The following is a 25,979-nucleotide window of genomic DNA, read 5'->3' as shown; positions in this document are numbered from 1 at the left end:
GAGAAACGGGTCAAATATTCGGAGCCGTCGTGTGAGCTGCCTCAAAATCATGAGAGTAAATGATCAATCGATTCTGTTCTTCAGTAAAGCGGAGCTCTGTCTTGCCGGACTGCTTCACTGCGATCCTCTTGTGCCTCTCTGAGAAGAATCCAGGCCCAACGCTCTAATGTCTATTCACCAGCTCCCAACAACAAGACAGTCTCCCTCCTTTCTAGCCTCAATCCCACACTCATCGAAGTCCAAATAAACTTAGCATTGCATCTATGCTTATCAATACAAGCGTAGTATAGTTTCAACTGACTAATCCATCATCCCAATTCACAAAGGATTCATCGTCTGCCTGCAGGGCAAGTGAAATAGTCAACGATGATTGGCCAATGGCTCCAGGCACCACCAGGCACCGCCAGGCACCAGCTGCGCCTTGATGGCCAGAATGCCTTGTGACTAAGCGGGATGAGGTAAGCCTACTGACCTCTTGGGTACGATGGTCCAAGCGTCTTGACTCTGGATTGCCATACAAGAAGAGGTCCAACGACGCTCAAGAGTTGACGATGGATACCTTATGATAAAGGCTGTCTTGTTATTCCTCTGAAGTCCGTAGCTGAATTGGAGCGTATCCGAGGAGTCTTCTCATCCAGAAAGCAAGATTTCCGTTCCTCGAGTGACACAACAGCAGTCATCCCAAAGCTAGTTCAACTCCACCAAAGCAGCTTTCAACTTACACGAAAACACCAATGCCGTCAACGACCGTCGCACAGAATGCTCGCGCAGCCAACAACCGACGCCAAACGCAGGACAACGACCGCCGAAGACCCGAGAGACCAACACAAATCCTCGACATCAACGTATGGGGAAGCGGCGAGAATTGCGAACTAGGCCTCGGCCCGCGCATCACGCAGGCTCCGAGACCCCATACGCAGAAATCTCTCCTGCCCTACGACATTGTCCAGATCTCTGCCGGCGGCATGCATTGCGCCGCGTTGACCAGCCACGGCGAGGTACTGACGTGGGGTGTCAACGACGACGGTGCACTGGGCCGTGTGAAAACTCCAGATGCACCTGAGGAGGGCCCCCAGGACCTGCTGGACCCGTTTGAGAGTACACCTGGCCTGGTGCGTTTTGAACATGAAGTCGATGTCGTCCAGGTTGCAACGACGAATAGCGCATGCTTCGCTCTTACTTCCGAAGGAACCGTGTACGGCTGGGGTAGTTTTGCTGTAAGTCTATCGGCTTTCTGTTCCCTTCCCACGAGTCCACACTAACAATTTCTAGGGAGGAGACGGCAACTTTGGCTTCCTTTACGATAAACCGCCAAAAACCACCGAGCCGCTACCTGTGCATATTCCCGGCCTGAATAGCATCGTGGAGCTAGCGGGTGGCGCGAACCACGTGCTTGCTCTCACTCATGACGGCGACATCTTTGCTTGGGGGTCCGGCGAACAGAACGAACTAGGCAGACGCCTCCTCGCTCGTCGCCGCTTCGAGAGCCTTATTCCCCAACGCGTAGGCTTGCCTAGGCACCAGACGGCCAAAATCTTTGCAGGGTCGCACCATAGCTTCGTCATTGACGTCCACGGAAAAGTCTGGGCCTTTGGGCTGAATAACTTTGGCCAGTGCGGCGTCCCGACACGGGAAGACACTGGCTTTACGACAATCATATCTCCAACAGTCGTCAAGAGTCTTGAGGGATACTCGATCCACCACATCGCCTGCGGTCTTCACCATTCCATTGCTTGCACCAGCGAAGGAGAAGTCTTGGTTTGGGGTCGGTGCGATGACGGCCAAATGGGTATCGATCTAAACGCCGTGCCCCACGACAACATCATCTTCGATTCGAGAGGGGAGCCAAGAGTACTGAATGTCCCGACTGTCGTTCCTGGTATGTTTCTTTCAGCTTTGAGCCTAAGCTCCAAAGCTAATTGCTCCCTTTTAGTATCTGGTGCCGACTTTGTTGCGGCTGGAATCGATAATTGCTTCGCAGTTTCTCGAGGTGGTGACGTGTTTGCTTGGGGGTTCTCAGTCAGTCATAATACCGGACTTGCCACAACTGAAACCGTGAGAGAACCGACAGAGATGCGTCGCAAGGGTCCTCGGACGTTCGTCGATGCGGGCGGCCAGTTTGGTATCTCAGCAGGACCAAGCTTGCGTTGAGCTTTCAAAGTACCCTTTTGTTTGTTTTTGTGCCCCTTCACACAATGAGGAAGTTGAGGTTCGAAGCCCTTAGCTTTTGAACCCATGTGCGCTCCGTCTGCGTGTCTGGGTCCACAGACTCCTCGAGGTTCCAAATCGTCTGCAAAGTGTCCATGGCGGTCATGATGAAGCCCCAAGGGGTCGCAATCATGAGTCTTTTCAGCCGATCAAGAATCCACTTTCGTCTTTCCGGGTCAGACGTCCCGGCACCAGCAATGAACGTCGGCAAACATGTTGCCTTGAAATTGGGGTCTTCGTCGTGAATACAGGAAAGGTGGTAAAACATCTGACTGTCCAGCTCATCGCGGTCGACGGGCACCAGGATCGAAGCGGACGGAAGGGCGTGCAGGATGTACAAGCACGCAGCAAGTCTGTGAGCGGAACCTGCATGGATTCGACTTTCTACCGGGATGTGCTTAAAGTAGGAAATGGTACGCGGCTCATAGGCCCAGTCGTGCGTATCGAAAGACAGGGCCTGCTCTAGCAGTTGCGCTGCGGCCTGAGCTATGGATGCTGCAGACTCGAGGTCATCCGTGGGCTGGTTTGACAGTTGCGATGCTGCCAAGAGAATTTGCAAAACGTCAGGCGGACAGCAGAGGTAGCTGTTGGCAGCAGCTCTGCCAAGCACGGCAGAGGCCTGAGAGGCTTGGTAGTAGGACTTGGCAGTTGGTGTCTCCCGGTTGAAGGCGGAGGCCAAGATATAATAGCTGTGGTGGACGTGTATTAGTTTAGATGATTCATTACCTCACCCAACATCGAAACATGAACTCACATGAAGCAATCTGACATGACATAATCCCGTAAGGCGACATCTGCGGTGGAGGCGGGGCTCAACAAGGTCATAATTCGGCCCGCGCCTTCGAGATGGGGTTTCCAACCGCCGTGCCCGCTCTCAATTAACTCCACGTTGACGAAGAAGAGTACGGAGGCTAGGACCACGTCCCCGCCGACGCCGCCAATATCCTGTAGGGCTGAGGAGAGCAGGCGCAGGGCCTTGTGCTTGGCTACCAGGGCATCGGTTAAGGCTTGCCGGGCGTTTAGATCGGACTCTGGATCTGAGGACAAGGCGCGGGACAAATTAGACATGTGGGCTGCGGAGGCGGCGACGATGATGTGCTGCAGCAAGGGGTGTGCTTTTGTCAAGGGGATCAGGGAACGGAAGGGGTTCCTGTCTGGGAGGTCCCAGGAGACGAGATCCCTACAGACGCGGGTAGTGACTGCGGAAGCGACCGAGTTAGCCGTTCTAGCGTCTTCCCGAGAGATTGGATGAGGAGGTGTAAATTACAGTAGGAGAGGTAGTGGCGGTAGTGATGCTCCACGCCCTGGAAGAGAGGATCGACGAGGGTCCAGGGTGCCGACTGGGTCTCGGTGCCGGCGGGCCGGACGGCAGAGACGACGAGCGCAGTGGAGTCGTTTTCGGCAGATTCGGCAGAGGCCGGAGGGTCCTGGGGCTGGAGGCCCGAAGCGGAAGAAGCGGGGGAAGAAGAGGCTGAGGGCTTGAGCTCAAAGGTGGAAGTCCGCGAGGTCGGGACCAAGGCGGTGGTGGTATCGGCCGAGAAGGTGATGGAGGTCTTGCCGGCGAGCTTGCCGCGGCTGGCGACGCCCTCTGTCCAACGAAAGAGCTTCCCGTAGCCAAGACATTCCTGTCCGCCGACTGTACACTTGTGACAGTGGGGATAGGAGCGGTCACAGCGGAGGCGGCGGCGGCGACAGTTGTGGCATGGCTTCGTCGGGGCGTTGAGCATCTCGATGCGTGACATTGCAGCTGGTTGCAGGTAGCCGCAGGCAAGGCTATCCGGGTGCGCGTCAGCACGAGTGCGAGAGTGGGCGGCCGGCGATGCAGGCGTGTGCGCGGTATCCAGACTCTAGACTCTAGAGTGAGGTAATCTCGAGTCTCGGCGGGCGGTGGGTAAGGTTCCCGTCGTCTCCCCAAAGGCCCCAAAGGCGCAGGCTCAATCCAGAAACGGAAGTAAGCTGTCTTTGTGGTAACGATAACGTAAAACGGACAGGGTCAGGCAAAGCTTGATTTAGTCAGAGGGCGCCGGACGGTTTGTCGAGGCGGCTCGTGAGAGGACGTCGGTGGTGGTTTCTATGGGAAGCGGTGATTGTGACCGGGTAGTGGTTCGGTTGACGCAGATACTGCCTCAATGGAGAAAAGAAGCGTCAAGACATGCATGACAAGTATGTCCAGGATTGGTAATCGGAGGGGTCCTGTTGTACTGGTGAAGGCGGGGATGCCAGATGAACGTCAGAGCCTCAGAGTGCTCGGTTTGCGCCAGCTCGGAGGGGAAGCGAGATCAGATTGGGTGAGGATTAGGAGGGTTGTCAGATAAGGTGACGTTGAGCAACGGTTTCATGCGGAGGATGGAGAGTCCGAGACTCCAATGCTCCAGCCCTGTGTACAGTGGGTTGATTGTCGATTGGAAATGATATGGCGGTGACGCTGTTGGCCTGTTGCTGCTGCTGCTCGAGGTTGTGGTGACGGGAATCGTGAAGCGTCGATTCGGTGGCCGAAGTCACCGGCACGCAGATACCGTCCGATAAGAACCGATAAGATGGCACACTAGTCTCAATCTGGAAGCCAAGCAGCAATTCGTGCATTTCCTGTCTCCACATTTTCTTCTCGAAGACGAACAGCACGGACGGTAAAGATGACGCTTGGTTCGTCAAAAAGCACTGACTTTGCTGAGTCACCATGTTTTTGACAGATGCACTAGACCCAATTAGGCCTCTTGCGTCTGAAGAACCCCACAGAAATCGTTCCATGTTGCGACAAAGAACCAACCAGAAGAAAGGATGTGTCAAACGCACTCACTTTCGGAGAGAAGTTCGCATCTTCGCATCTTTACCATGTCCACACGTAGTAGTCCACCACCACTTGCAACACCCTGACACCTCGAATTATTGTGTCATCACATCCAAGGGCGTCATTTCGGTCGTCACCAAGCAGCAGACACGCAGGTCGCATACCAAACAGAGGCAAACTAAGCGATCGAGGACCCTGGGCCAAGACCGACAGGCAGACCCTCTCTCGTGATTCATTTCCCGTCTCAACTGCCAAAGTTTCGTCCCTCGAGCTGACTCAACGCGTAGTAGTCTCCCTGAGCTTAGCAAGCTTAGCAATTCTGGCACTTGTCGCTTAGAACCACTGCGCAACAAAGAACATGCTGCCACAAATCTTCTGTTCCAAAACCCGAAACGGTGGCAGTTCTTTGCCGAGAAGGGCAGCCAAGGCGCACGCCATGCTCCAACGACCCGTCTCCCGCACTTCTGTCACCTTTCGAGCCATGTGAGGCTTCTACGCTTCTCTGCCCGCGGGCTGGGACCTTGAGGAGCCAAGCTGGACATCTGGGACGACGGTGCCCCATCTAGGCCCGTGGGTTTGTTTGTCTTCCCGGCGCTGGTTGTTGATCCTAGGCCAGATGCAAATCCTGACGCTCCATGTCTCCATTTCTCCACACCAGATGGCAAGAGGCCACCCCCGATTAGAAATTCTCTGCGTCAAAGAGCTTTCCTTTGATGGATCGATGACCTGCTCCTGGCTGCTATTTAGATCTTGGAGGGACCCATTACCATGCATCCCGTGTCTATTTGGTTTTTCCTATTGTCAAGCGATGTGTTGATATGACTGAGAAGATCTTTACGATAAACATAATAGACTCTTTGTAACTGTACACTACAAAATACCCTGAAGATACATAGCGCAAAAAGACCAATGACACAGCGCGACAATACCGACCGGGAAGCCGGCTCCGGCGGCCAACCTACGGAATTCGACGTCGAGTTTCTCGGCCGACAACGCCCGGCCGTCTTCAAGTCCCAATGGTCCGAACTGGGCTTCTGCTTTTCCCTTTTGGGATCCATGTTGATGGCTGTAAGTCTGACTTCGCAATACTACAAAATAAAGGAGATCTTCACTTTGAGGCGTATGGACTCTAATGTACAACCTAGGAATACTTTGTCAGTGGCTTTCACATCATCCTCCCGCCCCTTGCCGAAGAGCTCGACATCCCCGCCGCCTCCCAAACATGGCCCTCGAGCGTCTTCTCTCTCGTCACCGGCGCCTTTCTCCTCCCGCTCGGCAGGCTGGGTGACATGTACGGCGGCTACCTGACCTTCAACATCGGCCTCGCCTGGTTCTTCGTCTGGTGCCTCGTCGCCGGCTTCAGCAACAACTACATGATGCTCATCGTCTGCCGAGCCCTCCAAGGCCTCGGCTCCGCCGCCTACCTCCCCGCCGGCATCATGCTGCTTGGCAAAATCTACCGCCCGGGGCCCCGCAAGAACCTCGTCTTTGCCCTGTACGGTGCCTTTGCGCCCATCGGCTTCTTCTTTGGCATCCTCATCGGCGGCGTGTCGGGCCAGTTCCTCAACTGGCGTTGGTACTTTTGGCTCGGCAGCATCGTCCTGGGTATCATTGCCGCCGTGTCTTTCATCACGATCCCGCACGACTACGGCGATAAGCGCCAGGAGATCCGCATGGACTGGTGGGGCGTCGCGACCATCGTTCCCGGCCTACTGCTCGTGGTTTATGCCATCACCGACAGCTCACACGCGCCTCAGGGCTGGGCGAGCCCCCAGATTCTCGTGACGCTGATTTTGGGCGTCGCCTTCCTCGTGGCGGCGTGGTACGTCGAGAGCCGCGTATCTGCGAACCCTCTCCTGCCAGGTGACCTCTTTGCTCCCAAATCCATGAAGACGCTCGTGGCCGCCCTCTTCTTCGCCTACGGCACTTTCGGCCTCTTCCTCTTCTACTCAAGCTTCTATATTGAGACGGTGTTGCACAAGTCGCCGCTGCTGACGGCTGTGTGGTACGTGCCCCTCATCGTCGGCGGCATCATGATCGGCACCGTCGGCGGCTTTACGCTGCACCTCCTCCCCGGCAGAGTGCTCCTCGCCATCTCGGGCACGGGCAACCTCCTGAGCGTGCTTCTGTTCGCCATCATGCCGGATAACCCAAACTACTGGGCCTACGTCTTCCCCGCCATGATCTGCGGCACAATCGGCATCGACATTACTTACACGGTCAGCAACGTCTTCATCACGACCAACCTGCCCAGCCACCGCCAGGGTCTCGCCGGCGCGCTCATCAACAGCCTCCTGTTTCTGGGCATCAGCTTCTTCCTCGGCATCGGCGACGTCGTGGTCGGCGAGACGACCGGCCTGGGGCTCAAGAAGAGCTACCAGGCGGCCTTTTGGCTGGCCACCGGCGTCGCTGCCGTCGCGCTGGTGCTCTACGCTCTCGTTCGCATCGGTTCCGCAAAGAGCGACCTCACGATGGAAGAGCGCGAGCAGCTCGCCGCGGCGGACGCCGAGGCTCGATCACGGTCGTTGGATAACACGTCGACGATGCACGAGGATGCAAACGACCAAGACGCTTCGGCGACGGCGACCGACACCGATGCGGAAAAATGCAGGCCGTCTGCGCCGGAGGAACAGGTCCCGGGGAGGTGAAAGAGCGATCGACCATAAAAACTTTTACGACCGTCACGTCTTTGATGAATATTCTCCTTCCAACCTTGGTTATTGACCGCCTCGAGAAACTTGAAAGAAGAAGGCGCACGCATAACGTCGTATGGAACTAGACAAATTAATTGATTCGGAGGTGTGGAGACTGGGAGAGGGCAAAACCAATATGTTTGCCATGCAGGAACAAGATTGGATAATACGCCGCGCCAACCTCCAGGTTCCTCGTGGAGGGGTGAGGATCATCCATCACGAGGACAGAATTCGTCGGGCGCAGAAATTCCACCATGGACCTTGAGGTAAATATTGTGCGAGAACGAACCAGGCGATGCGTGTCACGACTTACGCACTCGAGAGTCATGGAAGGCAGAGAGACTTTCTGCCTCGCACCCCCGAGAAGCCGCGGTTCTGAGGACATCGACAGGCCCAAAAAAAGAGGCAAACTCCACACAATAATTCTGGAGTCCGCGGAATCTCTTCAAGGCTCATCATCTCATGGGCGGAAGTTGCACTGAAATGCGCCCAGCCTGATTTCCTCACCAAGAAATTCTACCCAGGCTCGTACCGCCCGCCAAGTTTTCTGTATGAGCGGCGCGCGGGAGCGGGAGAGAAGCACGTCTTCATTAGCCGTCGCCACTGTTCCTGAACGCCGAGATTTGAATAATACAGGGGAAAACAACAGAGCCAAGATAGATTAACGCTCTGCAGCCTCTGGAGGCTCTTCCAAGACTCCCATCGAAAAGTCTTGGGAGCCCAGGGTTGGAAACTGCCAACTCTCCGAGATAACCGTCTTGGCAACGCTTCTTGGCATTGTCGATTCACAGTGAGAAGGCTGAGTGAGTGGTGGGAACGACAACATGGCATCTACAGGTATGGTATGCGGCGATGCGCAGGAGACTGCCATTGTGGTGTGGGAATTGCATGTATTGGAGACTTGGAAATCCCACCCAAAGGAAGGCAAATGCGCTGATAGGTGTGGGTTTGGCTTACAAAGTTACAAGAAAGAGGGGGGATGGGAGCATGAGGTTAATTAGGCACGTTTTGGGTTTCCCATCAATGGTAGGTAGCACAGCAATTTTTGAGTGTCTACCTCATCGCTGTACCACCTCACATAAAGATCAAGGTACGAATACAGATACTGTTAAAGATATATTGTCACATTGTGCAGGGCTCAGACCATGAGACCAGGGCGGCGCATGGAAACGCAAATGATTGCTGGATACGTGAATAAAGGAGCTCAGAGGGGGTGTGGAGTTTTTATTGAGTCGCCAATGAGCAACAATCTACGCAAGTTTCACCAACACGTCTACCACTCTACCACTCTACGTCAATATACAATGTTCTGACTGGTGGCCCTATTCTTGTCCGTAGTAGTGCACATCCATGATCTGCCTTGCTTTACACTATTCTGGCGACCTTATTCTTATTCGTGGACTCTGAGTCCGAACGATGCAGTAGAGAGAAACCTCCCACCGGCTTGGGGCATTGAGCAACCACACGACCAAATACAACAACTCCAGGTCACCGGTCACTGTTCAGTGCAACCAAAAACTACACCCCGATTCCCCGAAGAACATCGGCCTGTCCATCGTCCGAAGTACGCCGCCGTGTACAGCGGTCAGGATCGGCCGGTGGGGTTCAACTTGACCTGGGTCCGTGTGCTGTTGCGCCCATCCGAGGGTGAGGGACTGCTATGAAGACCCTCCCGACGTAAGGGGTCCCATCTTCTTTTCGAGATGGACACACGCCTCGACCCCGTCCAGTGTCAGGGGGAGCCCGCAGCAGCAAAATCCATTTCAGGGAACGATCCGGGTACGCGCCGACGACTTCCATTCCGTTCCAAAATTGGCAGCTCCAGCGCCAAAACATGAAAGTCAAAAGAACCGACATTCAAGGTTTCGGGGCGCTAGAAATTTAAGGTAGGCGCCGGGGAAGAAGACGACATCGGTAGAACCGTAGAATAAGCATCGGGAAAACGGAACGGACGGCTTCCAGAGACGAAGAGATTCAGATCACATACGGCAATGGTCAAAATAAGCATCGGAGAACGGAACGAACGGCTATTAGTAGGCTGTTATACTGCCGCAATAGGATGGACCACAAGAGCTCAGCAGGACAACCCCAGATACTGAGAGCGATAGTTGGCATAACCTATTCGTACATGTCCCAAACTAGCACCGCGAAAGCCAAGAAAAAGAGGTGACATTCCTCTGCCGCTTTCCAAAGTCCCAAGACCTCGAGAAAGCCCAGGCCACGCAACTCTTCTCCCTGGGGGTTCGTTCTCGAAATCAAAAAGGCTTGGTACTCAATAAAAGTATTGTGCAATATGCGACTTTCCTACACCAATCTCCGCGCCGCCCATGTCCGACAGCTCGATGTTGAAACAGGACTGTTGACCATATTAACAAACCGTGGCGAGAGACAATGGAAAATAGGGGTGCGTACACCCCAATGGTGCGGAACACGCCAAGCAAACCGAGGGCCCCAGCTGCAGCCTGCGCGTCCGACAAGGCCAGTGCCCAGGCCCGGGAAGAGGAAGCAAGAAAACTTGGCTGCTGGTGTTTCTCTGGCTTTGCTGAACTCAATTGCTATTGACTCATAGCTGTCGAAGCAGTTCGATGCACCTGCCAAGAGGAATAGTAAACCCAAATAATGATATTGAGATCCGGGAACCAAGTCCGGGTTGCTGGTCTTCGGCTCCGGCGCACATTTCACGACATCAAGCTTTCCCACAGTCCGATGTCTTCTATGGAGGTTAGGCCCGGCAGTTCAGTGCCTGACAGGTCTCCGCGCTTTCTTTTCTCCAGCAAGATCAGTTGACCTAGCAGCACCCAAGAAGGGGGTAAAAGGGGGCGGAGGAGCAAAGAAAAATCTCCTGTAATCCCGTGAAGAGCTCCACCGTGTTCTCCACGATCTGGTTGATTCAGGGAGGCAGAACCTGCATGTCTCCGACTCTCAGTACGGAGTAGCCTGCTATGACCACTGACGACGAGTCACAAAACTGCTGGCCTGTCTGCTGGCAGTGCTGAGCAAGCGTGGCAGGCAGAAAAAGGAAGCGGGGGAGTGTATCCCAACTGGGCATTCCGTAGGCCTTGCTTGCAGTGCTTGCGTAAATGCGGGCTGCTGCGGACAATAAGCGCCACGCTCCGGCGGACAGGGTTGGCTGACAATCTGGCAGTTGAATGACGGGAGTGACAGCCTGCATATCCCACGCATCCTCGCCGCAGACTATGCAGAGAAAGAGTGAGAGGCGTTCTAACTGGTGCGACAACCTGAACCTGAAGCTCTGAGATGGCCCGGGCATAAGGCGCAGGGACGAACTCCATCTGCCAGTGTCATGTGTTGGCTGAAGTGCTCTTGGTGCTTAGATAGTACCGGCGTAAAGCCTTTCGAAGCTGTCAGGGAGTTGGCTAGTTGTGAAGCGCCACCAGCATGACACGACTCTGTGAGCTGCCGTGAGAGCTTCCGCGTAACAACACTCAAGAGTCAAGAGTCGATACTGAAGTGAAAAGTCAAGCTCGCCACGACTTGACGCTAGGTGACGGAGAAATACCTTATCTGAGACAGATCCTTGCCCCCACAACTCTACCTGATTTTAAATTTAATATACGCCGGGACCATGAACCCCACTTGAGCCATTCCCGTTCTGTATCCCTGACACCCTCAACCCCGGTGGGTTGACCCCCGAGCCGCCGACCCAACGACAACGACAACGACCCAGAATTCCTTCTCTCCAGTCTCCATCTTGCCTACGGTCCATCCTCCGGCCTCCGGCCGACGGGTCTGCCCCCGAACGTGGGAACAATAGGACGAAAAAGGAAACCAACGTGAACGACCACACGCCCCCTCCCCTGGCGCCTTCAAGCCCTTGACAACTAGACGACATGACTTCCTCATTCCAGCTAGCGCCCTCGTCTGACGGTCTTCTTCTGTCCATTCCCGGAATACACCAAATCGATTAAACAACTGGACCCTGCGGTAAGTGGGAGTTGCTTGTTGTTCAACTCCGTCGGTGAATTCATCTGGGAAAAACCTAGGAGGAAAATTTGTAACCGCGTCCGCAAACCTGCAGAATATGAGGGGAGGTCCCGGAATTCTGCTCACCTATTCACGTGTTTTTTTTCTGTTCGTGTGATTTTTTCTGCCTCCATCCCCCCTTTCGGACCCAGAACTTGCTCATCCCACACTATTGAGCGACTGCCGTAATTGAAGGGACCCATCTACTCCGTACGGAGGCCTCGAGTGCGTTTTCTTCTTCTGCTTTTGTCCGAAAATACTGACTTGATGCCCTGGACCCGGGTAACTGACGTCGTCCCCGGGGAACCAGTATTGAGGCTCTTTCTTCCGATGGCTGACAACTCCACCCACGGTACTGGGCCTGATCCGATGCCCAGTGGCCCCCGTCACCCTCCTTTTGCCGTGATCTGATCCGTGAGTAGGAAGAGCCGAAAAGTTTTCCGTGGATCACTAGATCATACGGAAGAAAAGGAATCATCATTGAAATCCTTCTAGTCTATCCGTGTTCTCCTCACAATGATACTTACAACCCATCCCATGTTCTCGGACTCCCTCCATCATGGCTCCATATTCACTTGCTCTCCACACCACCCCTGCCACATGTCGTCCGCCCTTCTTCTTTTTTTTCATCCCATCAATCATCCCCTGGCTTCATTTCGAAGCCCACATCCCTCTATATACCCTGGCTCGTTTCCAAACGTCAACTCGCTCTTACTGGCTTAGTTCGTGTCTTGGCGGAATATCGACCAAACACCTCCTGGCCTGCGTTTCTCCTAGACAAACGAACCACCATCTCTCAGCTCGTACCACGCCCACCACCACGCACAGCAGTGACACCACATGGTCGACCTCTTTTAGGCTTTCCGTCCCGTCTATTCGTGCGATTTCCAAGTTCGAGATCGCGGGCCCCGGGTACCGCTTCACTGCCACCGTGACATTGGACCGCCCGTGCTTCGTGCTGCCAGCAACCGGCATGTACCTTCTTGGGTCTTCTACTCTGCCCACTGCTTCCTTTTCAGGTTGATGTCCAATATACTACAAGCTCTCTCGTGTTTTGTCCCTTTACCGCCCTATGTATCCGTAGTGTATTTCGTACCGCCGACCTTCTCCATCATCCCCTGCGCCTGACGCGATGAGCAGCGTGATCAATGAATGTACTCTATCCCGTGGTCTCTGTATACCAAAGCCCACCCAGACATACACCCCTCCCCCCTCCCCTTCTCTTAATGTTTCTCCACCCACGAGTGCACCCATCACGACTCTCTCTCCGCCAAGGACCTCCCAACATGTGGCCCAGCCTGTCCAGGCCCAGGCAAGGCACCACGCAAGTGCCAAGCCCCAAAGCGTCGAGAGCCTCCTCCTACCTTACCTTACTGCTCGGCCTGGGTCCCGCTCGTAGCCTTCAATACCACCATGATCCTCGCCAAGACCAGGGATATGCCAAGATGCGCACGCGTACGCAAGCCATCACCCCCCTTCCGGGAGTCTCCCAGACTGGACCAGAGAAGGAAGAGATGAACAGTACTGCAGTCTGCAGGACAAGGCCTGCTCGAGTTTCTCCAGAAGAGCCCAAAGGAAAGGGTCTTGGCCCTTGGCAACAGAAGCTTAGCCAAGAGATGTCTTGGCTCTGAATACTTAAGAACCATCCTCCTCCGGCCCTCGTACTGATTTGCCCTTTCGATCTCCATCCCGCTTCACTTCCAACTTCTTCAGTCCTTCAGCTCTTTCGCGCTCTTTGCATTCGTTCTCTCAGTAACCTCACTGTCAATACCTTCGTTCGACGTAGACCGTCAACCCCATTCTCTATTACAACCACTATCAACCAACCACACAACTAGCACCCCAGCTTATTAACGAAAGGAAGTTAAGATGAAGTTCTCTATCGCCTCCTCCATCGCCGTCCTGGCCGCTCTGGCCAACGCCACCCCGACTCCCACCGTCGTCGGCGGCAACGCCGTCGACCCCCGTGCCGTCGAGAAGCGCGCCACCATCACTGACGCCTGCGACGTCGGCTACGGCGCCGGCACCACTGGTGGCTCCGGCGGTACCACCACCACCGTCTCCACCCTGGCCCAGTTCACCGCGGCCGCCACCTCCTCCGACAAGGCCGTCATCGTCGTCAAGGGCGCCATCACCGGCGCCGCCAAGGTCAAGGTTGGCTCCAACAAGTCCATCATCGGTGCCAAGGGCTCCTCCCTCACCGGCGTCGGTCTGTACATCAACAAGCAGGAGAACGTCATCGTCCGCAACATGAAGATCAGCAAGGTCCTCGCGGATAACGGCGACGCCATCGGCATCCAGGCCTCCTCCAAGGTCTGGGTCGACCACTGCGAGCTCTCCTCCGACCGTGACAACGGCAAGGACTACTACGACGGTCTCCTCGACATCACCCACGCCTCCATGGCCGTGACCGTCTCCAACACCTACCTCCACGACCACTACAAGGGCTCCCTCGTCGGCCACTCCGACTCCAACTCGGCCGAGGACACTGGCAAGCTCTACGTCACCTACGCCAACAACTACTGGAAGAACATCGGCTCCCGTGTCCCCTCCGTCCGCTTCGGAAACGTCCACATCTTCAACAACTACGAGGAGAGCATTGACACCTCCGGTGTCAACACCCGCATGGGCGCCCAGGTCCTCGTCGAGTCCTCCGTCTTCTCCTCCGTCAAGAAGGCCATCACCTTCCTCGACTCCAAGACCACCGGCTACGCTACCGTCTCCGACGTCGACCTCGGTGGCTCCACCAACGACGCCCCTGCCGGCACCTTCACCAAGCCCGACTACTCCTACTCCAAGCTCGGCTCTGCCAAGGTCAAGGCCTCCGTCGTCGCCTCCGCCGGCCAGACCCTTTCCTTCTAAGTTACTAGTTGTCCTTAATAGTGGTGTGAGAATTGCTGCAATCAGCGCTGCCGGCCGTGGGATGTTTGTGTCCCCGGCTGGAAAGTACTAGGAAGAAGTACGGAATTCATGTAAATACTTTTCTCTCTCAAGGCATCAGACAAGGCCCTTGGCCACCTGGTTCTGTAGATACAAGTTGCCGGTTTCAACACACTCTTATTTTCCAGATGCAACGTGAACGTGACGGTCATTAAATGTTTCTCTGCCTCGGTGGCGACGAATAATAAAGGGGCAGAATGATTAATCTTACATTGATGGCTATTCTCCAAACACCGGCCGGCATCTTGTGGCTTGATTCAACCATATCACCCAAGGGAACCATGGTAGTCAAAGGACTTGGTGCAGCAGAGCGAGAAATCGATTCTGACAGGTTTCTAGGTAACTCTGTTCCTACGTAGACATACTCGTGGGTCACTCATTGGAAAGACTAAAAAAACTGTCCCCAACACCCCATTACATGGGCTTGCAGCCAGGTGGCAGCTTCGGTTCCTAATTGCCCTTTCTGGTCACGCCAACCTCGTTCCAGGCATCCCTCACGATCTTGCCTGCCTCGTCTCCATACAGCTCCTCTGCGATCTCCGTTGTCACATCGGCAAACTGGATGAACGTGCACTTGGGAGGAACACGGCCCGAGTTCATAGTCTTCCACCAGATGGGACCAGCCTTCTCGTACGAGAAACCACCAAAGCCCTTCGCCGCAAGATAGAAAGCCTTGTTCGGAATGCCTGAGTAGATATGGACACCGCCGTTATCCTCGAAAGTCGGAACGTAGTCCTTGAAATGAGCTGGCTGAGGATCCTTTCCGAATCGCGGGTCGTCATAGGCAGTGCCAGGTTCCTTCATGCTCCTGAGAGCAACACCCTTGACACCGGGCATGATGCAGCCTTCGCCAATGAGCCAGTCGGCTCTCTCTATTATGGTTGTCAGTAATGTCACCCCCGTGATGGGCACTTTCCACTGACCGGCATCCTCCTTTTCGACAATCTGCTTCACGATGATGCCGAAAACGTCGGAAACGTGCTCATTGAGAGCTCCGCTCATTCCCTGGTAGTCGAGGGGACTGGTGTGCTCAGTCACAGCGTGGGTGAGTTCGTGGCCGATGACGTCGATGGTTCCAGTGAAGTTACTCAGGAACTCTCCGCCGTCTCCGAACACCATCTGCATACGCTCTGGGTCCCAGACTGTCGTTTACTGTCAGCACAGTCCTAGAAGTTCCAGATGAACAGAGGAAAATAGTACTTACATGCGTTCTCGTATTTCTGACCGAAGTGGACCGAGCTGATGACATGCATGTTCTTGTTGTCGATGGAAATCCAGTTGAACTTTTCCTTGTACATCTTCAGTACCTCGCCAACATTGTCAAAAGCGTCATTGACTGCCTTGTCGTCGACAGCCTTTTGGCCCTCTACACGAACCACATCACCAGGCAACTTGCTCTCGTTCTCGGTGTTCTTGGCGTCATAGATAGCCCGATAGAACTTGTCGTCCTTCTTACCGGCAGTGGCAGCGAGGGTGACCTGGTCCTGTGGACCTCCGACTTCACCCTGCTGAACCTGCTGGACCTTTTGCTGAACACCTCTTATGTGGTCAAGATCCCTCTTGGCACAGGCTCTGGTGTCATCGTCGACGTCCGTTGAATCGGCAATGTGCTGGAGCAAGATATCAGGGACGATGGAAGGGCGGGAGTGGGAGGAGAGCTGGTGACGCTGGGCGCGGGGACCACCAAGAATGGTAAGGCGCTCGGCACGACGGGTAGTGAACTGCTCGCGAAGGCTCAAAGCCTGTCTCGCAGCATGACGCGTATGCTCGCTATTGCACTCGGCGTCGGCGATGGCCTTGAGCAGGTGTGGAGGCACGACGTAGCACACGTGATCGGCCATGATGAATGACTAGGTAGTATCAGAGTTGGTGTGGAAAGACAGAATATTCGGTGAATGTCTTGGCGAGAAGACTCTGGTAGAGGCTGTGAAATTGAAGTTGCGAGGATATCAAGAGAAGTGTGAGATGTTGAAGGTTGAGTGAGGATGTAAGAAGAAGAGAAGATGGTATCGAGGACGTCGGGGGGGTGGCCTCTTATGGGCAATAGCTCGGTGAGGAGTTGAGGGGGGATGAAGGTGAGGAAAGGTGGACTGGTGTCTGCCTGCCTTTCTGTTGCCTGCCGTGTATCACTTTGAGACTTGCTGAAAACGCGGGCTGGAAATGAGGCAAGTGCAGGTTTCCAAGTTTGGGGATTGGATCCAGTTGTCTGTCTGTATGCGCCAGTTGGTGTTGTTGCTCAGCCTTGAAGAGGCAGCCATGCAATGCAACCTTCCTGGGACTTATTGTCTTATCGCTGGCAGCTTTGCCTGGCCCTATCAGAACGGAGAAGGCCAAGACATAGCGATACAGCTGTCGTCCGAAGGCCAATGTGATTGCGTGACGGGGGGCCAGAGCTGTCCCAATGGGGTCGGCATTCGTGAGCTATTGGTACCCCTCTTCACATCGGACAACCCACTTCTCCATCACGAATCCATCATGGGCTTTTCTACGTAAGTCGCGGGGTCGAGAAGGTGTCTTTACCCGGAGAGACCAAATAATCTTGTATTCAAGTTGTCACTGGTGGCTTGAATGCCATATTCGCAAGGTGCGAAAGGTACATATGTCAAGGAGCAAAGAGCCGGAGTTGAAGCAGCGTAATGGAAGCAATGACAAACAATGCGAAAGCGACCACCTCAGATGACGACCAAGGTACCGATAAGATAAGAGCTCCAGATACCTACCTTAGGTACCTTAGGTAGGCGCGGGACTGGGGCGCAGCGGGTGCCACCCACATGCCGTGACCAGGTGTTCATGTCCAGGGGACGTGTAACTTGGTAAACGAGGCAGGAATGTGGCACAAGTCAGAGGAGTCGATGGGAAGGCGAGACGGCAGATCAAGAAAAGCTTTTCCGAAGGCTGAAAGCTCCCCGGAGCGTTTGTTGTGGCGTCGCATTTGTTGACTTACATGCCGTTGCACGAATTGGATACCTACGCCCTGTCTCACTCGGGTCCACTATCTTGGTGTATGTGTCACTCGACGTCATTCTCCCCGTCTCACAAAACCTTGAATGTGCAAGGTAAAGCTTCGTCGCTTGACGTTTGGGTGCGAGACCCTGCGGGCCAGACAAATGGCTTAACTGACGATTCTTTCCAGATAGGAAACAAGTCACCGAACCAGTCACGTCACGCCCGTCAAGCCAGTCAGAGCGTAGTTCAGCTGGGCAAGGGAGAGCTGAATAAGGTGCAGAACTTCAGGTAGCGGTACCTTACTGAGGACCCACTCCAACTGCGGAGACTGCCGGCGTCAACCCGGGCCGCAGAACGCAAGTGCCGGCTGAGCCCCGGCCAGTCCCGTTTCCCCACTAGAGTCTTTGGCGCCTACCTTACTTTGCACTTGAGCAAAAGTGCATGGAGGAAAATGTTGTGCTACCTGGCTTACTTGCGTCGTAGGAAGGTAACCTTTGATGTAAGATAGGATGGGAAAGGTAGGTAAGCAAGGCTCTGGCGGACGAATGTTACCATTATGCTGTGCTAAAGTGTAAGCGGGCATCGTGTTACTCCGTGAGAGGCTGACAACTTCCTTTTTCCGTAGTTGTGATTCGAATCAGTCGCATTGCGAGACTTATCTTCGGTGTAGAAGGAAGTAACACTCCTTGTGTGTAGGTAATGTGATCCTCGAAATACCTAGGTACCACACTACCTTACCTAAGCTAAGGTAGGTAAGTACCACGTGAGGAGGCAGCCTGAAGATGGGAAGATCACACCTGCCTCATCATCACCATAAGTCTTTGGTACCTACCTGGGCAGCTACAGATCCTCGAATGCTCGGGGAAGGAGGGATGCTGGGTTTCCTTCCAGAATCGTCTCAGGATCAAGGACTTGGTCGGGTGCCTTTCAATTCTTCCCTCTCCCTTCATCCCCTCAATTCAATGTCATTCTTCAACTCGGTTCCAATTCTGCCTCCATAAGGTAGCAAATCCAAGCGTGCTGGGCTGCGATAGCAAGAAGTCAATCGTTCACGATGCCTCCCCTCCTTACCCCTAATCCAACACCCTCCAAGGTTCCTCATTCTCAATCTCAGTCTTCGACACCAGCTTCTCGACCCTCGCAAAGCACACAGGCCTCAAAGAACCCCAAAACAAGAGCAGATCTCTCACCAGAGCACCATGCAATCATGCTTCGTCACGCACTCTCCTCTCCGACAATCCGAGCACTTGCTTCCCTTCCCCGCGGCCCACCTCCCGGAGAGATCCTCCGTCGTGCCTCTTCCGCAACAGAATTCCTCTCCTTCACCTTCAATCCTTTGGAAAAGGTTGCCTTCTCCCAAATCAACAACGATCCTTCAACCCGCTGGCCCCTGAAAGAGACCCTGACTGAGCCCTGGCACAAGGTCTTCCTCGTCGCCCAATGCGAAGCCTCGGGCGGAGACTACGGCGACCGCCTCTCCCTCAAGGCCCGGCAGAAGCTCTTGTCCGACAAATCCCGCATAGTAAAGATCCTGGGTCAGGTTCTGCGTGCCTGCGCCGACATCATGGGTTGCCGCAAAGACGCTGTCGGCCTGAGGCGCTCCCTCGAGACCTGGCGTGCCGTCGTGTCCAAAAGCTAGGAGGGGCTGGCGACGGAGCTACTTCAGGTACCCGATATTGGGCCGAAAAAGATGATTACGCTCGTCGAGCATGGCATCAGAACCATACGCCGGCTTGCTGAGATGGACTTCTTTCACATCGAGAGGGTGCTCTCCCGAAATCCGCCATTCGGTCAGAAGATTGTGCGTAGCTTGGCACACTTCCCACGCCTCGTACTTGCTGTGGACATACCCAAACGCGACGAGGGTCCGAAAAGTGGTGTCATCGTTCGCGCCATCCTAGGCTGTTCGAATCGCGAGGCTCCAGTATGGAAAGGGACGACACCTTGGGTCACAATGGCTGCCGAGACCTCGGATGGCCGACTGGTCTTTTTCTGGAAGGGAAAGGTCAAGAGCCTTATGCCGAGCAAAAACCTCGTGTTCTCCATCGAAGCGGCCAAAGGCGAGAAGGTGTTCGTGGGGGCAAGTTGCGAAGAGATTGCTGGTACTTACGTGACAGGGGAGGCCACCGTCTAGATTGATGCGGTTGGAAGCAGTTGAACGAGTACTCATTTTCAAAAGGGGGATTTTCATGGCATGTCAATATTTGCCGAAGAGCTTCAAGGGCTATGACAGAGTAGCAATGGACTGATTATTGAGTCCTCAAAACCATGTATGGACTTGGCCGCATAGTGCAATGATGCCAGTGCAGTTTATTAGTAGTTAATTCGCTATCATCGTGAGCGACAGCTCTGCCTTATGCGTATAATAAGACTCAACTTATCGATCTCATTATCATTGTCTGCTACTCGAATATGCAGGCCACATCATCAAGCACTCCTGCAAAGCATAATCGTAACGATGTAAATCTCTTATTCTCCGAGCGGCTAGCGCTGTACCGCTCGTCCGTAGCATGCAGCTGCTAGTCTCTGCAATATGAACACTCGCGCTCTCGACTCCCTAAGAGGGGCCTCAGATATACAATGCACCGTTGCCTGGACCTTACGGTCTGGCCGGGTATCGCTGTTGATGATACTGTGTGGTGTATGGGTGGTTTGCTCACATGCAAGCCGGACTCTATTCCAGGACTCAATGTCCAAATATTCCGGAGCATGCCACCCGAGATAAGACAAAAAAAAGGTGCACAAGTAACGAGCCCCCCCTCCGATCCTTTTTATTACCTAGCCTTTTGTTGCTCGTCATGGTACTCCCCATCCGATCCCCCAACTCGACTCTGGTCAACGAATTTACGTTTACAGCATTTCAAAGTGACGTCATTATAGCGACGACGTGATGCAAATTAGTCGTCGCGGTTCTTGCCCCTGGCTGATGGCGCTCGGTGGTGGTGCAGCATAGGCGACGATGGCCTAGACGTCGAAAGTCCCATGCTGCGGACCGCATCGAGCGGGTCGAGGTTAAGCTTGGTTTCGTCGGTGACGGCTGGCGTGTACGCCGGGTCAACCATTGCCTTCTCGTAGCTCGCAATCGTAATCGGTGGCGGGCGGCCCTTGCGATCGGGAATGCTGTAGATGTACGTCGCGGCAAGAACCAGAGTAGTACCGAGAATAAACTGACAAGGTCAGATTCAAGAATCATGGCGGGCTGCGGGAATTTACTTACGGAGAAATTGACTTCAAAGTTAAAGAACCAAACGCTGAATAGAAAGCTGATAACGATACTGATGCTTGCAGCAAAGTTCTTTGCAATGTTGTCGGCGTAGTTAATGCACAACGACGCAAGCACGCCGCCGACAGCTTGGAATACGATTGCGGTCCATACGACCCAGTTGTAGCCATCGAAGAAACCATGCTTGGCAATGTCTTCCGCATCAATCAAGATAACGCCTGCTAGAGCAGGGAACAGCGAGTAAAACGACAGCTGGATGTTGCGCGTCCATACAGAGGCATGGGTTCCTGAGTCCTTGAGCATCTTCTCAAAGTAGACTCCAGCAAGACCCGAGGCGACGGCGGCGACGAGCACGGCGGTCAGTCCAATCGAGTAGTTCATGAGCGGTGACGGGTCTTGGTCCTCTTGGATACCCTGATACGAGGCCGACCGCTTCACGATTTCTCCGCCAACGCCCGCGAGACCGTCCGCGGCGCGCTTGGTGAGCTCACGGGCCACCTCCGCCGCACCCTCGGCAGCTTGACCAAGCTCGTGCACGGAGCGAGGAAAGAAATGGTCTGTGGTGTCGTGCAGGAGGATGCTGGCCGACGTCGATTCGGCATGGCTTGCGGACGAAGGTTGGGGAAGTGACACAATGGATACGCCCAAGGTCAAGATGATCAAAGAGATCCAGCGCTTCATACCGAGCGCGCGGCGAAGCATCGTAACGGAGAAGACAGCGGTCGTGAGAATCTGCGACGAGAACACGGTTAGTTCCGGTAGATCCCCCGAGATGAGAGAATCAATTCGTAACTGCGTACCTTGAGCTGGTATAGAACTTGGAAGTGAACGGCATCCAGGTTCCCAACAGCGACGTATTGTAGTGTGTTTTGCAGCGTGTATAGTGTTGCTGGAATTGCGAGCTTCCACCCATCGCCCGAGAACACGGAGTTGAAGATCTGCTCGAAGATGACGGTGGCCGGCGTGGACGGTGCCAATGTGCGCGAAACCTCTGCAATGGAGCAAGTCAAGCAAATTGACAGCTTGATCACCTCATTGAGGAAGACTGCGGTGGATGTGAAGTATCGGTGATCGCCCACGGGAGGCATGATGCGGGAGTAATGCATGATCTACCACGGCCGGGTCAGCGCTGGTTTCTAGAGATGGCGACAACGAGAAGGCTTACCAGAATCAGTGCCGAGTTTTGAAAAGTGAGCTATAGAGCGAGGCCATTGTCAGTTTTCGCCGATATAGAAGGGAGCCTTTGCGCAAGGCTTGGGGCGAGCAATCGTTTAGAGCGTACCGTGATGAGAGAAAGTTGCTTCATGGACATGCCGAAAAGTGTCGGCCCCCCCGCCGGCGGCGCGGCAGCGTCGAGGAGAGCCATTATGGCTGATGCGAAAGGAATTGAGATCGTCAAAACGTGAGAAATAGCAATTGGCGGTGCTAAGATGAGTAGGCAGATGTTAAATTCGTGCGATGTGTGCTGTTCTTCTCGAAGTTTTGGGGGTCCTGTTTCGTCGGGTATTTTTGAACCGCCGATAATTCGTCGCGTTTAAAGGGGGGAACAAAGTGGGTGGTGTGGGAGCTAAGCTGAAGCTCTCCCTTTTTTGACCCTATTTTTTTCTTCCCGTCTTGTCGTAGGATGGTAGGTAGTGTACTTGGTAGGAGGTTGCGTCAAGACAGCGAATCGGGGTACATATGATGGTCTGGAGGGGTCTGGAACAATGTCAGAGCGGCGGCGGGCAGGTAATACGGTGGGTTGTATGGATCGCGTGGCAGCAAGTAGTGGTGATTGGCAATGTCAAGCTGCCGGGTGGTGGAAAGATGCAGACAGGTAGCAGGAGAGGAAGAGAAGGGGAAGGTTGGAAAAGAAGAAGAGAAGGGTTGCATTGAAGCCGTGGAAGAGGGTTGGAAAGTGTGTCGCGTTTCTCAATGCCCCAGGATGGGACGTTTCTAGCCCCCGTCCAAGCAAGAGCAAGTGCAAGTGCAAATCTGCGTGACTGCGACTGTGTGTTTCCTCTGCTTGGGATGCGCTGTCCGTGACGCAGGTACACAGGTCCCTTTCTTCCCTGACTGGGTGAGGCGGCCCCTGACGTAAGGGAAGAGCAAGGGCGGGCAGGAGCAAGGGGGTTTCCTTCCGAAGCGGCTGGGGCAACAGGGCAGGCAAGCCGCAAGAGCACCTCAACCTGGAAGTCGCAAGTGCAAGTGCAAGTGCAGAGCAGGCAGGTGCCGTAGTGGAGTCACTACGGACCTGGAGACTGGAGTGACTGGGCAGCGGGCAGCGGGCAGGAAGGAGCAGGACGAGAAGGGGAGGAAGGGGGAAGGGGGAAAGGAAAGGACGACAAGGGTACGTACCCCTTGGTCTGGTCTCTGCAGTCTCTCGTCTCTAATCTTTCTGGTCTCTCCTTCCAGATTTCTGCAGGTGCGAAGGGAGGGAAAGGTGCCAAACACAAATGCCAAGGCAAGTGCAAGATGCAGTAAAGAGGAAGAGAAATGAAAAAAGAAGAGATGCAATGCGCGCCTGAGATGAAGTCTGTTCTCAAATGGCCTTGAATGCACGTTTGCCGGCTTGCCAAGTGAGTGCACACGCTCTCTCACTGGCCTGGCTCCCAATTGGTGATTTGTTGAAAGTCCGGTGTCCGATGTCTCCTGCAAAAACCATGTGCTCTTGCTCAGTCAGAGCCTGTCCGTGAGTGAATCTGGCAACCTCTACACTCTCTGTGAGCCTGTGAGGTACCGTAAGGTAGGAAGTAGAGACCACCTCACAACACAGCAGCAAGTGACCTGGAACAAGGGACGAATACTCGGATCTCCGTATCGCGACAGCACCAAACCTAAGTATTGGTGACTTGTTTGAAACCACGTCTCGATGTCTGGTCGGCGCCCCCCTTCCTCGGTTAGCATGAGCAAAAAACTTGGGCAGAGCTTCAGCTTCCACGGCCTCCCATTCGTCCACCGTCCCTCGCCTCGCCTCACCTTTCACAACTCTCAAACTCTCCCCGATGACAGTTGCGGGATTGCCTGCAAATGCCGCCCTCCCCAACCATGCGATACGCTACGATACACTGCGATACACCTCAGAGACACCTAGAAAATCAGAAACACGTACCTCAAGCTTGTTGCCGTGAAGGCATCCACCCTGTTCTACTGGGCAAGTCGATGCGAGAGGAAACACTCGAACCACCAGACCCCAAAGCTTCCCACGTCCTTCAGCTGCTGCTATTCCAGTTCGTTTGCCCGGATCCTCGTTATTGCGATTTCTGATGCACCGAGAGATGCAGAGCCGCCCAATATCGGTCGGAGTCCCTTGGTCTTCAGTCCGATTCTAACCCGCTCAACCGCCCGAGCGTGCCGCCGTGCCGTCCAAGCCCGCCCGTTTACCTCTCGGAGTCTCTGCCACGACGCCCTTTCCCGCTTGTGCCTAGATGCCCAGATGCCCAGCCTGCGGGATGGACGATTGCTGGAGTCTTTTGCCCGGCTTGCAGATCAACGACGCATCGGTCACGCTTGCAGTGGAGGAACCCGCGCTGAGGCCCTACTCGCACGCAATCCAGATGGGTCCACGGCACCCAAATCAGCACTACAAGAGGCACTGTAAACAGACGATCAGCGATGCGATGACAGGGATCATCTCTGTTTTCGGCCCCCTTTTTTCTCTTGTTCCTGTCTCTGCAACCTGGCTGCCGTCACTGATGATCCGGGGAAGCTGCTGGGAAAGCTATCTTGGTTCCTAGTCGATGCATACACTGAGACACAGTCGAATTGCTTAGGCACTCCTTCGACCACAAGCCTCAAGAATCGAGCCTCTATTTAGACCGTCGTCGACATATTCAATCTTCCACCATCTTCACTGACCACCCTCAGCCCTTCACGAGATCAAAAGCTCACCGTTCAAGCAACTAGCCCCGGTCCAGGGCGGGGAAGCTCCCCATAGTTTCTGCGCCTCCATGCATAGTGAACTGTCCTGGCTGGATCTGGGTCCAGCATGGCGTCACCTGGCACTTGGCCGGATCACCACTTCGGTTTTTGGGCAAAGACAACCTAATGACCTAATAAGCCTAGAAGCGCCATCGAGACATTCTTCCCTAAAGCGAGACACGCTACCCCAACCGCGTTGACAACTTCCGCCATCCCGCCCTCAACACCACGCCAATCACCATCTAGACAACTCCCTGTCCCGTGCGACTCCGCCGCCACGTCTGGCAATGCTTGGCCTCATGACCCGCCCAATATTGACCGCCAACGTCACCTTGTGTGAAGTTGAAGGGGGGCCAAGTAGCCAGGAAAGGTTGGGCAAGGCGCATCACGCGGGATCCATTCCATGGTTTTCAGACGATGCATCCTCCATGTCACAAGAGACGCGTCTGACAGCTGCCAATGAGTCAGGACGGTTCAACGTTGAGGCTTCGCACGGGTGGTCGCCACGAAGGCTGGAATGCCTTAGTGCGATCCCAATTTCGACGCCTCCCCCAGATTCTCCCACCGCTATTGGCTTGCTCCGGACATCTACCGGCTCTGTTCCAGGTGAGGTTATGAAGAGGTCCTAGTCATGATTGTAGTTTGTCTGTTCAATCGATCCTCCGATGTTCGGTCCGGCGAAGGGATGGCATGCCGCTTCGACATCTCCGACGACTGATGTCGGATGGCTTGTCGTCCTCAAACAGAAGAACATCACGTCAGAGCCGACGATACTTCTTGGCCAGTTTCTAATGATAAAAGCCACAGGATGATCGTGTGTGCTGCCAACTTCACACACGAGCGAAATAACGAACACCCTTTTTCACCACCCGAAATTCAGCATTCTATCTCAAGCGAGATCGCAGTGCTATGCTACTCCCCCAGCTGGACGACGGGGGTTATCGATGCCTTTGGCCAACCATCAATGACACCATAGATGCTCAGATGATGTCGAGCAGAATATGCTGGCTTCTCCAGTGGTACTGCGGACAGACTTATGGCAGACGATCAGTCGTAAGTCAACATACCCACTTCCTGGCACCCCCCTGTTTCTGGCACCACAAAAACGATGGGATCACAACCCAACCTCCTCATTACTATTAACTATTGATCCTCAACCACACCCACTACAATACAGCTGCCAGCCTCACTAGGGCATTCAGAGTCGCTGGATTCAGCCGTGATAACCTCCTTTTCACCCGCTTCGATTTGAGCCCGATGGATATCCCTGATGTTCGCGAACTTCGTATTGGGATCG

At 54.4% G+C, this 25,979-nt stretch overlaps 11 protein-coding genes across 11 annotated transcripts; 6 read left to right on the top strand and 5 right to left on the bottom strand.

The window, feature by feature from the left end:
* Positions 1–734: 734 nt before the first annotated feature.
* CTAM01_11133 (uncharacterized protein) lies at positions 735–2,151 on the top strand (the record flags this gene model as incomplete). The annotated part of the gene is made up of 3 exons (XM_060527145.1): positions 735–1,217; positions 1,273–1,879; positions 1,934–2,151. The coding sequence occupies 3 exons, from the start codon at positions 735–737 to the stop codon at positions 2,149–2,151; spliced, it is 1,308 nt and encodes a 435-aa protein (XP_060378156.1).
* A 37-nt stretch (positions 2,152–2,188) lies between these two features.
* Positions 2,189–3,950, bottom strand: CTAM01_11132 (uncharacterized protein; the record flags this gene model as incomplete). The annotated part of the gene is made up of 3 exons (XM_060527144.1): positions 2,189–2,897; positions 2,963–3,407; positions 3,476–3,950. The coding sequence occupies 3 exons, from the start codon at positions 3,948–3,950 to the stop codon at positions 2,189–2,191; spliced, it is 1,629 nt and encodes a 542-aa protein (XP_060378155.1).
* A 1,955-nt stretch (positions 3,951–5,905) lies between these two features.
* On the top strand, positions 5,906–7,644 carry CTAM01_11131 (major facilitator superfamily transporter; the record flags this gene model as incomplete). The annotated part of the gene is made up of 2 exons (XM_060527143.1): positions 5,906–6,064; positions 6,142–7,644. The coding sequence occupies 2 exons, from the start codon at positions 5,906–5,908 to the stop codon at positions 7,642–7,644; spliced, it is 1,662 nt and encodes a 553-aa protein (XP_060378154.1).
* Positions 7,645–8,350: 706 nt separating this feature from the next.
* On the bottom strand, positions 8,351–8,467 carry CTAM01_11130 (uncharacterized protein; the record flags this gene model as incomplete). The annotated part of the gene is made up of 1 exon (XM_060527142.1): positions 8,351–8,467. The coding sequence occupies one exon, from the start codon at positions 8,465–8,467 to the stop codon at positions 8,351–8,353; it is 117 nt and encodes a 38-aa protein (XP_060378153.1).
* A 2,790-nt stretch (positions 8,468–11,257) lies between these two features.
* CTAM01_11129 (uncharacterized protein) lies at positions 11,258–11,542 on the bottom strand (the record flags this gene model as incomplete). Its single annotated transcript, XM_060527141.1, has 1 exon — positions 11,258–11,542. The coding sequence occupies one exon, from the start codon at positions 11,540–11,542 to the stop codon at positions 11,258–11,260; it is 285 nt and encodes a 94-aa protein (XP_060378152.1).
* Positions 11,543–12,232: 690 nt separating this feature from the next.
* CTAM01_11128 (uncharacterized protein) lies at positions 12,233–12,697 on the top strand (the record flags this gene model as incomplete). Its single annotated transcript, XM_060527140.1, has 1 exon — positions 12,233–12,697. One exon carries the CDS (start codon positions 12,233–12,235, stop codon positions 12,695–12,697), a length of 465 nt encoding a protein of 154 aa, XP_060378151.1.
* Positions 12,698–12,959: 262 nt separating this feature from the next.
* On the top strand, positions 12,960–14,535 carry CTAM01_11127 (pectate lyase B; the record flags this gene model as incomplete). Its single annotated transcript, XM_060527139.1, has 2 exons — positions 12,960–13,226; positions 13,534–14,535. The coding sequence occupies 2 exons, from the start codon at positions 12,960–12,962 to the stop codon at positions 14,533–14,535; spliced, it is 1,269 nt and encodes a 422-aa protein (XP_060378150.1).
* Positions 14,536–15,063: 528 nt separating this feature from the next.
* Positions 15,064–16,454, bottom strand: CTAM01_11126 (uncharacterized protein; the record flags this gene model as incomplete). Its single annotated transcript, XM_060527138.1, has 3 exons — positions 15,064–15,485; positions 15,537–15,755; positions 15,818–16,454. The coding sequence occupies 3 exons, from the start codon at positions 16,452–16,454 to the stop codon at positions 15,064–15,066; spliced, it is 1,278 nt and encodes a 425-aa protein (XP_060378149.1).
* A 2,159-nt stretch (positions 16,455–18,613) lies between these two features.
* On the top strand, positions 18,614–19,198 carry CTAM01_11125 (uncharacterized protein; the record flags this gene model as incomplete). The annotated part of the gene is made up of 1 exon (XM_060527137.1): positions 18,614–19,198. One exon carries the CDS (start codon positions 18,614–18,616, stop codon positions 19,196–19,198), a length of 585 nt encoding a protein of 194 aa, XP_060378148.1.
* A 51-nt stretch (positions 19,199–19,249) lies between these two features.
* On the top strand, positions 19,250–19,693 carry CTAM01_11124 (uncharacterized protein; the record flags this gene model as incomplete). The annotated part of the gene is made up of 1 exon (XM_060527136.1): positions 19,250–19,693. The coding sequence occupies one exon, from the start codon at positions 19,250–19,252 to the stop codon at positions 19,691–19,693; it is 444 nt and encodes a 147-aa protein (XP_060378147.1).
* Positions 19,694–20,456: 763 nt separating this feature from the next.
* On the bottom strand, positions 20,457–22,148 carry CTAM01_11123 (nucleotide-sugar transporter; the record flags this gene model as incomplete). Its single annotated transcript, XM_060527135.1, has 5 exons — positions 20,457–20,726; positions 20,777–21,514; positions 21,583–21,891; positions 21,948–21,977; positions 22,065–22,148. The coding sequence occupies 5 exons, from the start codon at positions 22,146–22,148 to the stop codon at positions 20,457–20,459; spliced, it is 1,431 nt and encodes a 476-aa protein (XP_060378146.1).
* Positions 22,149–25,979: the final 3,831 nt, after the last annotated feature.

The sequence above is a fragment of the Colletotrichum tamarilloi genome (genome assembly GCF_030869305.1).
Source record: "Colletotrichum tamarilloi strain Tom-12 chromosome Unknown Scaffold_58.1, whole genome shotgun sequence".
Lineage (NCBI taxonomy): Eukaryota > Fungi > Ascomycota > Sordariomycetes > Glomerellales > Glomerellaceae > Colletotrichum > Colletotrichum tamarilloi.
The sequence above is the reverse complement of the archived record's forward strand: the minus strand, read 5'-3'. Positions and strand labels throughout refer to the sequence as shown.